The 19,492-nt window shown below is 38.5% G+C and overlaps 1 protein-coding gene across 2 annotated transcripts in view; it reads left to right on the top strand.

The window, feature by feature from the left end:
* The window catches only part of SEMA4A (semaphorin 4A), a 1,666,552-nt gene that overhangs the window by 821,464 nt on the left and 825,596 nt on the right, over positions 1 to 19,492 (top strand). For both annotated transcript variants that reach the window (XM_044079755.1, XM_044079754.1), the window contains one exon: positions 9,889 to 10,165. In XM_044079755.1, coding sequence (XP_043935690.1) covers positions 10,069 to 10,165 — 97 coding nt within the window. In that variant the 5' untranslated portion in view covers positions 9,889 to 10,068. Of the gene's footprint in view, positions 1 to 9,888; positions 10,166 to 19,492 lie in introns of those variants that run through there.

The following is a 19,492-nucleotide window of genomic DNA, read 5'->3' as shown; positions in this document are numbered from 1 at the left end:
AAGTGTGAAAAAGAGGCCTTGTTAAAACTTAAAAATAGGAAGGATTTGGTGATAGTTCAAGCAGATAAGGGAGGGTCTATAGTGGTGATGAATTGGTCGGATTATGAGAAGGAGGGTACCAGACAACTCAATGATGCTAGGTTTTATATTCCTTTATTTATTGACCCTAGCTCTAAATTTAAGGCTGAGCTTGATGAGTTTTTGGAACATGCCTATAATGAATGTATCATTGCTGAACAAACCCTTCCACCACCTTAAAGTTACCGAATCTTCATTACCCTACCTTTACCTTCTTCCCAAGGTGCACAAGAGCCTTGACAATCCTCCGGGAAGACCAATTGTGTCAGGTTGTGGGTCACTTACTGAACCCATTTCTGTGTACCTTACCAGATATTTGAAACCCTTGTTAAAGGATGTAAGGGCCAGAATAAAAGACACAATGGAATTTCTTAATCTCATAGACAATTCCCAATTGGAGAATGGCTGGCTCTTGTGCACCTTGGATGTGACATTGCTTTACACCAGTATCCCACATTGGACCGGAATTCTGGCTTTCAGAACTTAATTTGTATAGTGTTGCTTTCAATGTTTTTTTGTTAGGATTGGTGGAACATGTTTTGACAAAAAATCTTTTCCTTTTCAATGGTCAATATTATTTACAGAACAGGGGAACTGCTATGGGGGCAGCTTTTGCCCCCATATATCCGGATCTCTTTATGGGATTTTTGGAACATCAAGTTACATATGACAGGAGTCTTAACATATACATGGATGAGATGGATATTTGGCGTAGGTACCTGGATGACTGCTGGTTGGTTTGGAAATTTGATATGGCTTATTTGAACAAATTTGTTGGTTATCTAAACAAGTGGGGGATTCGGTTCCCTGTGCAGGCCAATAAGACATCTATATCCTTTTTGGATGTGTTGGTCACTAAGCAATCAGATGGTACTTTGGCCAGCACAGTGTATAGAAAGCCTCTTTGTTCCAATTTGTTATTACATGCCTCCAGCTGTCATCCAGGTCATATTACATGAAATATCCCCAAATCTCAGTTTATGAGAAATAAGAGAATCTGTTCTAGAACATCTGATCTTGACTCATGTAATACAGACCTCACCAATAGATTTATGGAATGTGGATATTCGGAGAGTCATTTATCTCAGATCAAATATCTTGTGGAAAGGATGCCCAGACAGCAATTATTGACCTATGGTGGGTCTAAGTCTGGATGCAATTCCAAGATTAGATTCATTACCATGTTTGGTAAGAATAGCAAATATTTGACTGTGGTCATAAATAAGTATTGGGATATACTACTTGCTGAAGATCATTTAGCGACTGTATTAGAGGATAGATGCAGGTTCTCTTATAGAAAGGGAATTACTTTAGGTGGACATTTTAGTCATTTCAAGAGACATGCATCCATCCAAGTGTTTGATAAAATACAAAGGACCATTAGGGGTGCCAGGTCATATGGATGTTATCCTTGCGAACATTGTACCTTCTGTAGATATGTACTTAAAACCAAAGAATTTTCAAGTAAGAATACATCGAAGGTTTTTGAAATTCGCACATTATCTAATTGTAGTAGTTGTTTGGTGATTTACCTTGCTGAATGTCAATGTTCAGCTTTTTATATTGGCCAAACATCCAGGCCTTTTAAACTTAGAATTTCAGAGCATTTGAGTAATATACGTAACAAGATTATAACCAACGCATTGTACAAACATGTTCTAGTTCACAAAACAGCTATATTTTCCTTTACAATTATATTCAGAATTGTTGGTTCCAAATTTTCCAAAAATAAATGGCATGACATTCTTAATAAAAAAGAAAGATCTTGGATTGTAAATCTGGGTGGTCTTTTTCCTCCAAGCCTAAATGACCATTTGTAAACATTTACCTAGATTTATTTATATGTATATATTTATATATATATATATATATATATATATATATATATATATATATATATATATATATATATATATATATATATATTTTTTTTTTTTTTTTTTGATATATTAATAATTTTCTAGTGTTGTACACATATTTAATATATATTTTTATGTATATGTTTCTTATTTTTGATGTTTACATGTGTATTGTATATACCTTTAAATTTGGGCTAGGTGACTAGTATGTTTTGGTTTTGATTGGTCAATTTAAAATATGGTGTTACTATATTAGCAGTTGTTGTGCTAATATAAAAAAATTATTACACTAATAAAGGTCATTGAGACCGGAACCAGTCTGTATTAAACGCAGGTTTCTCTTATAATGCTGGCTATTTTTGTGGTTTTATTTGTATTTAGATTGTCTCATTTACCTGTTTACTAAAATAATAATTGTTTAATTATGCTAAAGTTAATATGGAGTAATTTTATAAGTTTTATTTTAAATCATTTCAGTTTGCATTAGCCATGTCAGACTTTCTCAGGATATTACTAAAAAATATAATAAACACATACTGTGAAGACTGTTAGAGAAGGGTGAAGGCTGCCAGCCTAGCCAGATAGAATTGTGCAGATAATTATATCATTTGTAAATATCAGTGTAAACTACAGGCTTGTTGTCTTAAATGTAAAGAAATACTGTTACATGTGGAACTGGAAATAAATGTGACAACAGTGCACTCTACTGACCAAAGTAAAGCCTGTGGTGACACTTTGAAGTGGACAGTGGTGCCAAAAAGTCTAGATGAAGAAATTATTTCTATTGTTTTAACCAATAATTAAATTGCTAGATTTAAACATGCAAATGTATTTTTTTGATCTGTTCCTGACCAGCTGCAAGATAACAAAAGGGAGATGTTAAGAATGTAAATGTATCTAATGTGTAGCCTGGGAACAACAGGAAAGTGTAAAAGATGATGTAATGTTTATCAGAACTGCAATAGCAATTTAAACAGAGAGAATCAGAAGGCATTAAGCATTTTTGTCCTGACTATCCAACTCAGCACTCGGCCTGTTGTCTTAAGTAAGTTATCTCAGAAGTGTGTTTTCTTGTAGAAATAGCTAGGACTATAAAGATTAGACTAAGTGTTTTTCTTGATGTCAGAACTGTACTACTGAATTATTTTACGTATTTCTGTGTGATTTCTGAACTCTTGACTAGACTGTGTAGTAGAAAGTATTGTCTTGTGGTTTTAATTATTTATTATTAAATATTTGAAAACCATTTAACTGTGACTGGTTTTGTGTAGAGATAATTTAAGCTCTTAAGAGTACTTGCATGCCTTTGGTAAAACTGTACAAAGCCACTCTAATAGCTTTAGCCATGGGCTATACTACCAATTGGATAATAATATTGCACAGTAATAATTGAACACCTTTTAAGGGCCTTTGAGTAGCTGATAATTATTAGTGGGTGGTGGCAGCTGGTATTACTGTAGTCTGGGTAAAAGGGGCACAGCTGGAGAACATGTGCCAGCCTTCCCCAGAAGTGTCTGTGTGGTTGTGTAAATTCTTATCTCAAAGTGTGTTTGTGCCAGCTACTTGGGCAGGGACATGAAGCACTGATTGGACAGAGAGGGTGCTGGAGATTTTAGCTTGACCACTAGGCTGAGATTTAGACCCTATAGCTGTGCCAGTGGGGAGTCTTATTGGGGACCTGGGAAGCAAGGGAGTTACCAGACCTGGACTGACTGTGATCTCTGTGTGCTCTTAAGGGAAATTGCACTTTACTGTGTGTATTTGTTATCCTTTCCTCATATATGAGAGATGCCCTCTCTGGTGTTAGTGGTGAGGGTTGAGGCTTCTTGATTGCTGGGCCAGGGCATGGGTGTCACACATATACACATGCACACAATCATGCACACACATAAGCCTTGAGTAATTATTGACTGATCTCTTTGGCATAATTAGAATTATTATTAAAAAAGTGTTGCTGTACTCCCTCTCCAATCATCAAACCTTCATCCTGGTTCCTAAGTTGATCCATGAATTCCTTCTGGGGTGAGACCCTTATGGCTCATTCATTTTCCAAGGGCAAGAGGCAAGTGCACCAGGAGTGATGCCAACACTGATACAGAAGACTGTTGCTGCATGTACAATGCATATCAGAATGCAGTGGGACATTGTGAGGGGACTGCCTGGCCTCCACAGGAATATTTTCACTTTTGGGTCACTTACTTTATTCACTTTTGGCAATATCATCATCATTCCTGTCTGCCCCCTACCAGCTATAACCACTGACTGACTGACCCACAAATTCAATTCATGTCACTCGTATTGTAATCCCAGCTTATTCATTCCATGGCAGTGGAACTGCCTTATAATTCCTACTAAAAGTTAGTGAAATAGTTGTGTTAACTGCTTCATGTATGCATGAACCGTATGTAGTCCACTGTTCATAAGTACTGAATTTTGGGCCAAGGTTACACATGAAAATAATGTGAGTACCAGCTACCAGCAGAAAAACTTAGTAAGCAGATGTTAAATAACAAATGTTTGATGAGAGCAATAAAAACATCTAATGATATCAAGTGAAAGAGGCTGCATGATTAGGCAATAATTTTTATAAGCAATGACAGATTTTTATTGCCATTTGTTATACAAACATAACCTTTAGAGATATTTTACAATGAAAGTCACTTGCTGCATAGTCCCATGAAAACGGAATACAGAGTACAGATATGAGTGTATGATGCAGATTTAATACCCTGCCTACAAAGTACAATGGGAAATTAGAAGTAGTGCCTCTGCTGTTTCCAGGTGATATTGTCCTTTTGGCCTCATCTAACTGCAGTTTCCTATATGGACTAGTGCAATATCCTGCTGAGTGCAAAGTGACTGAGATAAAAATTTGTATGTCCATATCTGAGGTCATAATACTAAACCCAAAAACAATGGACTCCTCACTTTGAACAGAGGAACATAATTACATTGGGGTCTTGTTTTCTATCGACAATAAGGGTACAGGAGACTTACAAGTAGGCCAAAGCACTGGCCACAGACCTCCAGGTGCTGAACTCATCTATGATGATAAAGCAGGAGCAGAATGCTCAGATAAACATCTGTATGTCACATTCTTCACTTATGCTCATGAGACGGATGGATGCACTGACACATAGGTAGAGGATACAGGGAAAAGTAACAGGAATTATATTTGTCTGCAGCATCACTGGGCTTATTCTTGATGATCTAGGTGAGCCCTGGAATAGAATTTCCACTCCACTGCAGTGAGGGGAACCAATTGAGATAGTCTGGGGTTCTTATAATAATGTCTCCTGACTTCTGTAGGACTCACTATGGATACAGCTCATGAGAGATCCAAGACAGGCTGAATGGGTTGTATGTCCTGGCATGCCTGCAAAGAGTTTGGATCCCCATAATAAGATGGAATCCGTGGCCAGGAAATCTATGATCTATGTTGCATGGCTTTGGGATTCCTATAATGAGATGGAATCTATGACCAGAAAATCTATGATCTATGCTGCATGGCTTTGGGATTCCCATAATGAGATGGAATCCATGGCCAGAAAATCTATGATCTATGCTGCATGGCTTTGGGATTCTCTTAATGAGATGGAATCATAGCCAGGAAATCTATGATCTATGCTGCATGGCTTTGGGATTCCCCATAATGAGATGGAATCCATGTCCAGGAAATCTATGATCTATGCTGCATGGCTTTGGGATTCTCCTAATGAGATGGAATCATAGCCAGGAAATCTATGATCTATGCTGCATGGCTTTGAGATTGATGGAATCATAGCCAGGAAATCTATGATCTATGCTGCATGGCTTTGGGATTCTCTTAATGAGATGGAATCATAGCCAGGAAATCTATGATCTATGCTGCATGGCTTTGGGATTCCCCATAATGAGATGGAATCCATGTCCAGGAAATCTATGATCTATGCTGCATGGCTTTGGGATTCCCCATAATGAGATGGAATCCATGTCCAGGAAATCTATGATCTATGCTGCATGGCTTTGGGATTCTCTTAATGAGATGGAATCATAGCCAGGAAATCTATGATCTATGCTGCATGGCTTTGGGATTCCCCATAATGAGATGGAATCCATGTCCAGGAAATCTATGATCTATGCTGCATGGCTTTGGGATTCCCCATAATGAGATGGAATCCATGTCCAGGAAATGTATGATCTATGCTGCATGGCTTTGGGATTCCCCATAATGAGATGGAATCCATGTCCAGGAAATCTATGATCTATGCTGCATGGCTTTGGGATTCCCCATAATGAGATGGAATCCATGTCCAGGAAATCTATGATCTATGCTGCATGGCTTTGGGATTCCTATAATGAGATGGAATCATAGCCAGGAAATCTATGATCTATGCTGCATGGCTTTGGGATTCCCCATAATGAGATGGAATCCATGTCCAGGAAATCTATGATCTATGCTGCATGGCTTTGGGATTCCTATAATGAGATGGAATCATGTCCAGGAAATCTATGATCTATGCTGCATGGCTTTGGGATTCTCTTAATGAGATGGAATCCATGTCCAGGAAATCTATGATCTATGCTGCATGGCTTTGGGATTCTCTTAATGAGATGGAATCCATGTCCAGGAAATCTATGATCTATGCTGCATGGCTTTGGGATTCCCCATAATGAGATGGAATCCATGTCCAGGAAATCTATGATCTATGCTGCATGGCCTGCTTCAATGTTATCACCCAGGAAAGGGGGAGGAAACAAGCGAGCGGAAAGCAGTAAATTGTAAATCAGCAAGGGTCTGTATTTATTTATTTATTTATTTTGCAGTGTTCTGTAATTCTTAAGTCTTTTATAAGTGTGAGAAAGCGATACCAAATCAATCCCTATGATAGGAAGTCCACTCTCAGGGTCATCCAGTGAGGAAGAGCTCAGACTGAGTGGTGCAGCCCATGCTTACTCTAATTAGCTGTACCAGATTATGCCAGATAATGCATATGGACAAACTGAATTAAAAAAAAAACATATGTGCCACAAGACCTGGAATCTTCTATCACCTTTATTATATGCTTACATGGCTATCTGCATAATTATGCAACTTTCTAATGGAATATTTCCGTCGTAAAAAGAATGGACTTTTCATGGTAATAAGCACATCTAGCCTCTTGTCAAACTATGAAGATAGTATGAATGGTACATCTATGTTGTTGAGGACTGGGTGTTGAATGTTCTACCCCTCAGTGGGCTGGTTTACTATTTGCTCTAGGGAATTATAGTTTATGTTCATGAATCTCTGGGCATACCCAGCGCTTGAGGTATAGCTGTACCCATTTATTGATGGATAATTGAAATTTCCCATCAAAAAGCAATTTTTTTTGTTACTAGAAATGCAGTGAGTACATTTAGGAATCTCTCATGATCATTTGGGGACATAGAATGTATATTATAGCAGGCCATAAATTAATAATTTATTTTGTTTAGGGTATGTTGGGGTTCAGTGAATATGTTTGAGATCTCAGGGAATCTTACTAAAGGTGATAGGGTTTATGACAAATATGGAAACATCCACACAGCTTCTGTCTGGTCTGAATGTATGGTATGCACTAAGCCCAGGTACAGAGGGAATGCTAACTTTACAATGACACCCAGTCTCAGTTATGATACAGACAAGTACATGTTCAAGATGCAGTAAAGCCTCAAGATCAGGCAATTTGTAACTAAGACCTCTGGCAGTGATTAGATCAATCTTGATATAGTCTGAATTAGAATTTGATGTAATTTTATTTGCAATGGGAGATGTCCTGTAGCCAGAGTCTGCCTAAAAAGGAACTATGGGACCAGCTAGGGCTTTGGCCAGTAAGTGAAAACAATGAAATGAGAGGTACAGGCCATCCCTTATGAAGCAAATTTGCCTGTCTGCCATATCATCCCAAACTGACACATACTGTATCCCCTCATCCAGAATGACAACTATATAGCCAATTTCTGAAGCTAATTTTCTTTTCTTTGCATTTAGCCATAATCCTGGGTAAAAGGAAAATTACGCTTGGGAGCAGAGTCTAATCTACATTTGACTCATGCATAGTGAGATCCAGCATGTCTCTTTGTAAGGTTCTCAGGGATGAGAGCAGCAAGCCATTCCTAACCCACACTGGACATTTGATTGTAATCATATTTACTGAGTGTGAAGGACTGAAGAGCCCTCATAGTATTGTGGACTTGTCACCAGACATCTGTCACCCTATCTGTCTCAATTCACTCCCACATTGACTGCCATTTGTTTACAATCATAGTAAACTGTTGTGAGGGACAGAAGATCCCTCATAACATTGCAGCTCCTGGTACTGGATAAACATCTAGCTGTTATCCTGGCATTGTCCAGCCTTGTAGACATAAAGCCAATGTGCTTGACACAAGAATCATTGATTACTATGGCATTTCTATTTGTACTCACAGGCTTAGCAGCAATGATTGGTTTACAGGCTGCCACTTGGTGACTTTTAAATATGTGCAAGAATGGTGATGCCGTGTTAGTAGATGTGTACTTAGATTTTATCTCTCTGTTTTTTAGGAATTCTGGGAAGTGACTTTTTGATAGTCTCAGCATATGCTGGTATGGAGTGCTTGTACAGATGTGTGGGTATTAGTGTGTGGCACTTATGGACCATCTTTTTAGGCAAGAGGATGGCCTCCATGTTCTGTACATACTTACATCTCTCACATATTATATCGTGTATGTCAAGTAAAAGTTTGTTGTGAGCATTTGTCAGTTCCTACACTGCCTAAAAATATTGTTATGAAACTAGCAACACAGGATACAAGTCAATTTGTCTTCCATGTCTGCTAAGTGGGTCTATGTCTTAAAGAGGGGCACACACACACACACATATATATATATATATATATATATATATATATATATATATATATGTCTCTAAGATATACATTTAGTAGCTTAATTGATTGGTGCAAGGGAGCTTAAGTGCAAGAGGTTACAATAAACTAGTATTAGTGGCAGTAATAAACAGCACTTACAAGACGTTTAAAGCAACGAGGAAGACAACGATAATTCCAATATGTGTGGGACAGTAACTACAGCAGCTACAAGACAAAGCTACAACAGAAATGCACAATATCAATAGTAGAATATTGCAGAGGTAGCTGCGGCAACAGCAAAAATGAGGCAACGGCTGAAAGCGCAGCTATGTGTAACTAACAGCAACACAACCAGCAGTGCCCTGCAACTCATAAAGCAGTTAAGGGAAATTAGTCATTAACAAGGCTGAACAGACTACCAATGAAAAGTACAGTAAACTTAATTAAATAAAGAAAATTAGACTGATTCCAGATGTTATAGACTGTTTGTGTAGTCAAACCCAGTAAATCAGCGTTGAGCTCAGAGTGTAGCATCTCATAACAAAGAAAAAAAAAAGCAATGCTGATTTTGCTGGGAGTTCAAGTTCCTCTGCATCCCAGCCATGGCTAGTTAATAGTCTTACATCACTGATGCCCCTTGTTGGAGAAGGGACTTTATGTTTGCTTCATTCAACATATGTGCTCTTTTTCTTCTGAAAATGCAAACAAACCGAGTATGCAATGGGAGAGAGCGTGACCCACTGCAAAAATAATTTAGCATTTTTGCTGTTGTTATAAGATCTATTTTGTTTACTTTTCTGTAAGATTTTTTTGAGTTGTTTGAATGTCATCTATAAATTAACACGGATCAATATTCACATGTTGTATCGTCCTAGGCATATACATTTTTTTCAATACAACAGATGAAACAAGCTTCCCAGACAAATATTATGTTAGATACTATCATAAATAGTAAATAGTAAATTTAGTAAAATAAAATAAATGTGTTGTTTAATCCTAGTGCTTAAAAACATATTTAGGTTTGGACTGATTTATAATTTTGCTATATTCTGTATATAATTGCACAACTGAATTGCTATTATTTTTCTTTCACATTTAGACTCACTTCGAAACACGTATCTGCTGTAAATTAACACAGAATGAGAACACTGTCGTATTTCTTCATTCTCAAAAAGGAAGTGGTGTTTGTTAATGAAGTGAGACAGCTCACTTGCAGTTCCACTTGACTTGAGACTTCAAGAACTCCCTTTCTTCTATCGCAGCATCTGGTTTACTTGTCATGGATCAAATAATCCTTTTTTGGCTTTTAGGAAACTGGATTTGTTTGGGGTTTACATCAGCCAGTGGCCTTTCTCCACGACGTATCTATAATTATGGTAAGAGCAATGGATGACACCCATTTGTTTTAGAAAATGTACTAGCAGCCTGAAAAGCAGCTATCTCATGTGTTAGTCATTGTGTTTTATAGTGGCTGCTTGCCGTTGCTTATATAAACAGCATCCCCACATCATTTCTGGGTTTTCTAGAAATACGACAAGCATTCAGATCTGTGTAGAAAGGGCAGTGATGAATTAATTTAAGTTGTCTTCAGTCACAGACATTCAAATAAATGCATATGTTATATGACAGCTGGATAACCTCACGCTTTCCAGCTGTGTCACTATTAATTTTAAATGTACTACTATTGGTTGATTTTTAGTATTTCAATCTGAATTAGTTATGGAAATATTCTATTGCAATGCCTAAATGTAGAATATTAAATCTTGTTATTATTCAACTTTATTTTTTGATTATTTGGTGTACAAAGAGCATAAACTGTACCATATAGTTTCAAACCTTTTTCATAGCAGTCAGACGATTAGTAATATCTGCAGGGTATCAAACTCAATAGTGATTTAAGCACAGCACTAATGAAATTTCAATCACAATTTGTGAAATGGAACATATGTATGTACATAGTAATGGAATGCATATATAGATCTGTCAATTAAGGGAAATACTGCATCAGTTCTGATTCAAAGAGCAAAGTTTCAACTCTGAAGCATGAAAATGAAAGAGAGAGGAAGAGGAAGAGAGGTGAAGGAGAGTCATAACATACACTAGGAGTGCATTGTGATCAGAAGTGGTGAAAAAGTTAGTGCAGAAAGTGTGGGCAAACTTAGATTGAAATGCAGAGAAATAGCCTGCGTTCAGGGGTTTCCTGTCTTGCTATAAAGATTGCTTGTAAATGAAAGGATCCACACTTAAAATACAGAAAAAAATAACAATGAAGCAATAGCATTCTGCTGATTAGCCATACATTTTTTCTAACACAAAGAGGGTTGTACCCCAATTTCATGTTCACATAGTGGCATACAAGGGGAAAATGTACTTTAAGGGAAGTGATCTATTAATTTTGTAAGGTTTAAAAAGGATCAGATAGAAATCTAAGATTATGCCAAGGTAAAATAGATTAGTATATCACAGCTAATTACAAGCATATTCACTTATTTGTTGTCTTTTGTGACTGCGTAGGCATGTTAGATGCACAACACATCTTTATAATCTAGCAGAATACAAGAAACAATATAATAACAAGGCATACTGCAGATGGTATTCACACACCTAATAAAATAGGAACATCACAGCAACAAAGATAATTTTGTTGCAAGATAGCAAATAATGGAGGGACCTAAAATAGTAGAAATCAGTATAATAACATCACATGTCAGCAACTGGAATAGAAGTTACAGTTAAAGAGCCAACAAGCTCAGAGTTACCATTATGCTGATGACAGCAGTTTAAATTGGCTGTACTATGAACTGTCAATTTCCACAAAGCCAACAATCCAAAATACCAAAAGATAATTCCTGAAACATAGAAGGGTGAACAATTTAAGTGTTTTTGCAGGGGAGCAAGCCACACCCCCTTATGTGGGGCCCCCACATCCTCTGAAGTTATATACACAAACGTCATGGTCACACCAACTCAAAGAAGGGAAGAATATCCAGAAGAAGTTAATTAGAAATTGCACCCACAAAGCTTTCCTTTGGAGAAGGGGGGTCAGAGTTCTGTATTGCAATGCTTTTTTTTTTTCCTGCAGGCAAATGAAGCTGGTGGAATTTCACCACGTCCAAGTGTAGAGGAGCCATTTAATTTGGAAGTCAAATAATCAGAATGTGGAAAATGAAGCACATGCAAGCCTTTATAATATCTTGCTGCATGCAAAAATTGTACATCCTCCGAGTACTTCAGTTACTTGTTAACACTGAGAAAAGCAATGTTGTAATTTAAGGGGAATAATAAGCATAAAACCACTAGCTTCAACGTCTTTGAACTTGCTACTTGGACCAGTCAGCTTGTAACCTGTCTTATGTCAGCACTTTAATTATACTTGGAGCTGGATTGTGGTCAAATTGGTCCCTCAGCAGGGTAATAGACCACTGCTACCCAGCCAGGCCATTATCCCATCCCTTGTCAGTTTTTCCTGATATTCATGAAATGAAATCCAAATTTTTTAATGTGCACACTGTTTTTTTGTTTTTTTTCACAGTGATCCCAGACAGCTGGCTCTAATTTCATTTTTTTTGTCAAATTTTATCAGCAAAAATAGAGGCCATTTGCTTAATAATATTTTCAGGATGAAAGCAGACTTAACAATAGCAACAATAAACTGCTATTCCCTTGAAGCTCACATTAAGTGCCCCTAGTGGGCCGTTAAACTAAAAATGACTCAGTTATCCGCTTAATTTTCTGCCTTCCTGGACCACTGACAATTATGACTATACATGCTGACTCCAGAAGTGCCATGCAATTACAAATCTTGACTGAGCAGAAAAACATCACACTTGGTAGGCTGGTGGCATGCCTCCAGAAACACTTCTATTTTTTTAAGTAAATCAATGCATTCTATTCACTTTTAGCATACTAAAACTGCCTGTTTCTGAAGGAAGTCAATTTAGTTAATTTTCTTATACTTTCAAATAACTGGATTTTTTTAAATCGCACTCAGCTATTTGCACTTGCCGTTGCAATGCATACTTTTAAGTGTGCAAAAATCTCCCGGGAAAATCTGTCATTTCTGAAAAATTAAATGTGAAAAATAAAAACTAATTTTGCCTCTGCAACCTGATTATAGAATATATTGGGAATATATTGCTGTTGACCTGTTTATCAAAACCAAACAACAAAGCTGTCCAGAAACTGTTAGCATACATGGAAATTGATCCTCACCCCCAGAATTATGAGGTTCTGCTACACAAACTACATAAAAATGGCTGTGAGGGCATACATACTCACAGAAAATACACTATTCTAACTAGCCCTTAAATATCTATGAAACTGAAAAGGGGTAATTATACCCAGAATATCGATCTAAACTCTTAACATCACCCCCTGCCTGCAAGCATAGACACACACCAATGGCTAGATATGCAAAGATCGTGAAGATAACAGCCACAAACACTTCCGCTATAGCCCAACTCACTATTACACAAACAGTTCAGCTATAGCCCAAAACACTATTACACAAACAATTCAGCTACAGCCCAAGACACTATTACACAAACACTTCAGCTATAGCTCAAGGCACTATTACTTTAATAAAACAGCAACCTCAGCCCATGGACATAACATATCACAAAGACTTTCAACTTACCACTGTGAGCAAAAACACAAAAGCTCTCTACCACGGCAGTGGAATTCCACACAGACACCATGCCATGGTAGTAGAGATACACATAAACACTGTATTGTGGTGATGAAGAGAGTCTATGACTAGGAAGTATCTTGGGTTAACACTGAACCAAGCCAGACCTTAAAACCTGTAAAGCAGACATTGTGATCCGATAATTCAAAAATCATCTTAACTGCTGATTCCATTGTAATGGGCATTTAATTCAACCAGAACAGTATGTGCAAGGTAAATAGCTCACAAGCAGTGGTAAGTGACATTAACTGCACCTTGCTTCCCTCCATCCAAGACCAGGTTGTAATAATGTAAATGCATAAGTTTATCTTTAATAGTTTATTTTATATAAGAAATAGAGAGCCATAGTAGTCACATTAAGTCTTAAATGTTTGCACTGTAGGGAACTCCTAGATATCCTTAGCTAGACTGAAGGGAGAGAGACACAGCTAAGAGAACTAGCACCAGGACTGTGTTATTTAAACTGCCTCAAAGGCTTAGCCAAGCCATCAGAAGACTATTATCTCTCTTGGATTGTCACTGTAGATGTCTCTCCATAATGAATATCAAGAACGTACAGTGAATTTTCTAAGGAATGTTGAGCAAGTCATTGCAGTGTTTATGTAAATCTGCATTCTATACATGACATACAGTAACTAATTATACTTCTACACTAATAGAACAACACGTTTTGTTTAAAGTACCAAACTGTTTAGTCTTATAGTGTACTAAAATGTTACCCAACAAATGTAACAGAACTATGCATATGAAATATTAAATGACAAATTTTGGATGATTGCACTATAAACAGTACGAAATATGAAGAGATAACCCTATATGTAGAGTAAGAAGTGAAACTGGGGTAACATTTAACAAAGGTAGGGTCTACTCCCCGGATATTAATCCACATTTGCTCCTTTTCTTTTTCTTAATTTAAATTTATAATGTGTTATTGCATATATCTGTGGTGGTGGTGCTGCGGTAGCGTTGTTGCCTCACAGTAAGACGCTGTCCGGTTCGACTCTTAGCTAGAGCGTCTTCTGCGTGGAGACATGCGTGAATGGGCATACCTTCGCTGAAGGTTGTGCATCAGGGCTGGTAACTCAGCATGTAAAAATCAACTACCAATCATTAGCGGACCGGAGTTCCGCTGTGGCGACTCCTAACCGGGAAAAGCCGAAAGACACAAACAAATGTGTTTTTGCATATATGAACAATAAAGTGCTTATAAAAAGTGTTGTTAAACGAAAATGAGAGGATTCATTTGTAATATATTTTCTTGACAGCTGTAATTTCTTTCGGTAATAATTCTCACCTCTGTTTTTCTAGAGACTATGACACAATCACAATGATGGAGTAACTAATTAGTCTTTCTTGCTATTGCTTTATTAATTATATTAATTTCTATACAGAGGTGTGGTGTTTACAATGAACGATCATGCCTTTACTTATCATTAAATTACAATAGTATGAGGTTTTACACTTCTGCTTACAACTAGTTAAAGGCTGGTCATGGTAAGATCTCTACACAAACCAGAAAACTAAACAGCGTGCAGAAACCAACATGATATTTTGTAAAGTCTGTCCAGTCCATCTCTGTTAAGTGCAAATCTATGTATTTATAAAGGGATCCTATACCAAACATCTATGCACACCCATTGCATTCTCAATTATTTAAACTTGTCAAAAACAAGCCTGCGAAAGCTGTAGCTGAAACTACAAAACAATTGCATCTATGTCTGAGGGAAATCCCACTTCTGCAACAAAAACAAAACTATACTAACTTTACAGTCACACAGCCACTGGAAAAAGCAAACCGATGTATTTTTTACATTTGCTAAATGCGGCTTTGCTGATTAGTAGTGCAAAATAAAAAAATAAGTTAAATAAAAAAGTAATTTAGCAAAAGTAACTGTGATAGCAGCTTCAACGACTCACAGGTTTACTTATCTCTGTGGATTTAGTAAGGTGTGAAAAAATACAGTTGCGTGAGACAGAGAGATTTTGTGTGTGTGTGTGTGTACATGAGTGCGTCCGTACGTCTGCGTGCATTCGTGTGTGTGTGTGTGTGTGTGTGTGTGTGTGTGTGTGTGTGTGTGTGTGTGTGTGTGTGCGCATCAGAATGAATGAGCAACAGAGAGGAAGAAAACATACCTCTCAAATTCTTTGGTCAAAATCTGGGATCCCCTTTTTGTCAACAGACATTATCTGAACAAAAACAAACATGAATCTATAAAGTAAAGCATTACTGACTGCCTGTAATCCTCCTTAACACATCAGAAAATAAAATTTCTTCAGAGTGGGAGCAAGAATATGAGGCCAATCAGGGAAGTTCTCCAAAATTATGGACGGGGTGGGGGGGGGGGGGGGTTTGCATTGCATGATTTTTTTTTCCATTCATTTGATCACAATTACAGTTGAGGTAGAGTCAGTCACAAAAGTGCCTGTAATGGCTGGGATGTGTGTGTGTGTGTGTGTGTGTGTGTGTGTGTGTGTGTGTGTGTGTGTGTGTGTGTGTGTGTGTGTGTGTGCGTGCATGTCTGTGTGTGTGTGCGCACGCATGTCTATGTGTATCTTTCAGTGAGTGTGCATGTGTGTGTTTCAATGCAATGTGTGTGTGCGTGTGTGTGTGTGTGTGTGTGTGTGTGTGTGTGTGTGTGTGTGTGTGTGTGTGTGTCTGTCTGTGCCTCTGCATGTGCGTCTTTGCACATATGGTCATATGTTGCATGAAAGTTTGGCATGATTTACTGTGTGCAGTTTGGGTAATTTTTTCTTAACTTTATAGTAACATTAGAAGTACTGACTACAGAGAGCTAATGCCCATTTCATGCTGTCCTGCCACCTAAGGCATAGTTCATTCTTTGTAACTTCATGTTTACTTTCATGGCAACAATTGTAATGTCACAGTACAAACACAGACATGTTTGTTTGTTTGTGTCTTTCAGCTTTTCCCGGTTAGGGGTCACCACAGAGGAACTCCGGTCTGCTAATGATTGGCAGTTGATTTTTATGTACCGGCTTGCCAGGCCTGATGCACGACCTTCAATGAAGGTACGCCCATTCATGCATGTCTCCATGCAGAAGACGCTCTAGCTGAGAATTGAACCGGACAGCGTCTTACTGTGAGGTGACAATGCTACTGCAGCACCACCACCGCTGGCAGTACAAACGCAGACTACAAAGTACAATTAGCAATGAATAAAAGAGGAGCTTATTACAGGAAAATCCGGTCACTGATTTCTTCTTCTTTTGGCTTTTTCCCGGTTAGGGGTTGTCATAGCGGATCACCTGTCCGCTCATGATTGGCAGTGGAGTTTTACAGTGTTGAGTTGCCAGCCCGGCACCCAACCTTCCACAGAAGGCACACACACTCACACCTAGGGCCAATTTAGAGTGTCCAATCCACCTACAGCATGTCTTTTGGGATGTGGGAGGAAACCGGAGCACCCAGAGGAAACCCATGTGACCACAGGGAGGACACACTCCGCACAGAAGGCACCCCATCCGAGAATTGAACCGGAGAAACTCTTACTGTGAGGTGGCAACATTAACCGCTGCACCACCGTAGCCACCCAAATCAAGTAACTGATGTAATGTAACTAAATAAGATATAGTAAACTGAATACAAATGTTACCATGATGTGACTTTTTATTTCAGTTAGCAAGTTTGCATGTTCTCCCTGTGTTCGCGTGGGTTTCCTCCGGGTACTCCGGTTTCCTCCCACATTCCAAAGACATGCATCTGGAGCATTTCTCCCCGGGCCTCCGCTGAAAACAGGCTCTGTGGAACCTAGTCGGACATTCCCGGTCAACAAATGTTAAATAAATAAATAAATAAATTTCTCTATTACCTGTTCTGCTGACACCACATTTTATCTAGCCTACCACCTCTCAACAGGACTAGCACTGGAATTAAAAAAAAAATAAATCTAAGTCATCCAACTGAAAGGTGGGAAGCACACTCATAACTATACAATCTACATAGTGGCAATAAACAGTCTTTCACTTTTGTAGGTATGTATTACCCTTTTCACACTCCTTTCCCTCTGGGGTGGAACCATTTACATGAATGCAATTATACATAAGCTGCAGATGTCCCACACTCAAAATGGATGAAACTGGTTTTCAGGGCAGGGCAAAGTCCCCATCTCACTTGCAAGAAACTTTGCTCACTGTACTCGCCCTACTTAATATAAATTGAGCTTGTCTGGCAATTAGAGTAGAGGAAAATGGCTCTGAGTTTTTATCAATGGCACAAGGTTTGATTCTTTCCACATTCATTTTCCCACTTTTTGATTCTAAGCAATCACTTTACCTGACAATGCTCCAGGCAGCTGTATAAAAAGACACATACCCAGTAGGATTATCTGGCTAAGAAATAGATAAGATAAAGAAAAATAAACAACTCCAAGTTTACACCACATTAAGAAAAGGGAATATTCCATTTTAAGGATTTTCCCTTTTGCCTGTATCACAATTGGGCTAGTTTAATTTGGTCTCGATAACCTACTTCAGTCCATTTAAAGATGGTCATTATGCAAGACTGTTGATTGGGCCTCCCCAACTAGGAGTAAAAGGAAAGGGGAGTGGCTCTTTAGGTTCTTGACCCCAACCACCATGTTAAAATGCTGTCCTGTGAGTTAAAGCTAAAAGTATACCAGTGAGTAAGGCACTGATAACATAAGATGTTGTTTGTGTTTCACTGTTGCAGTCATTACATTTGGGTAATCTGCTGGCAGGTTGCCCTCAGTCGGCCTGAATTCCAAAGTCTTGGGTCCTGTGTCGGTTGCTGTCTTCTCTTCCATGACGTCAGGTCGTCAGGGGTATAAAACATGCAGCCGACGCCATTTTCTTTAGTCTTTCTTGCCGTGCGGTGCCCGAAGCAGAAGCATTTTGCAAGTGCCGGTCGGCCGACTACTGAAATATTCGAATTTGAGTTTCAGAACCAAAGTCTTCAGTAAAGCTAAGTACCCCGTTGGGGAAACTTTTTTCTTGCTTTTTACCGATGTCAGAAAAAGTTAATAATTGTATTACTTGTGGGAAGCAAATATCTCATAAGGATTTCCATTTATACTGTATTCCTTGCTTAGGCCCTGATCACAATGTGCCTGGCTGTCGGTTTTGTGCTAGATTTAACCAATGCACTATTAAGCGTCGGTATATTTTTGCATCAAAGTATTTTGGAAACAGATTTAACTACCCAGAAATGTCGTTGGATAGCAATCCATAAAAAACACAAAGAAAAGGACAGATAAAGGCAGTCGAGATCCAAAACCGATGACGAAGCTTCTCCTAAGCCAGTCGCTGGTTCGCCGGTACTCAGTGAGGCGCTTTCGCAGCCCCTGATACCCGCTGCCTTCGAGTCACAGGCCTCTACCAACACCTATGTGGAGTCCGGCATGCTGCAAGATACTCAAGGTATTGGACCAATGGATGTATCTCCCTCGGATGGGTCCAGAGCCGTTGAGCAGGCACCGGCTTCTGAGGGTGTATTCAGACCTCAATATTTATATATCAAACCGACGACATCTGCAAAACCAAAGACAAATGAAACTTCTAAAACTAAAAAAAATTATGCCTGAGCCACGTGCACAGGCCGCCATGCCTAAAAACAGATGATCAAAATGGCTGAAGACCTTATTACCTTGATCAGGGGTACCCATCCCCCTCCAGATAAGAGGCCTAGGCAAGACACTGATTATGAATCTTCAGATCAGGTTTCTATTTCTTCTGATTCATCTTCTGATCAGGAATTATCTATACCTCCCTATGAGGATTCTGATGCTAAGGAGTCTATTCCATCTGCATCTCCTCCAGAGAATTATTAATTTGGAGAAACCTTGCATACTTTGAGGGAGCATTTTCACTGGGAGAGTCAGGACTTCTCAGAATCAAAAAAGAGGCTCAGGGATTTCCTTCTTCTCCCTCAGCACAAGCCTTTAGCCATTCCCCCTGTTTTAGACATTGTGGATGATGTGTTTTCGGAGTCAAGCTTGACCCCTGACTCCTTACCTCCGGCTCCCAGTAAACCTGACAG

Source organism: Protopterus annectens, chromosome 8.part0, assembly GCF_019279795.1.
Source record: "Protopterus annectens isolate FY-2018-M chromosome 8.part0, PAN1.0, whole genome shotgun sequence".
NCBI classification, from domain to species: Eukaryota; Metazoa; Chordata; order Ceratodontiformes; family Protopteridae; genus Protopterus; species Protopterus annectens.
Note: the sequence above shows the minus strand (reverse complement) of the source record. Positions and strands in the feature narration are given on the sequence as shown.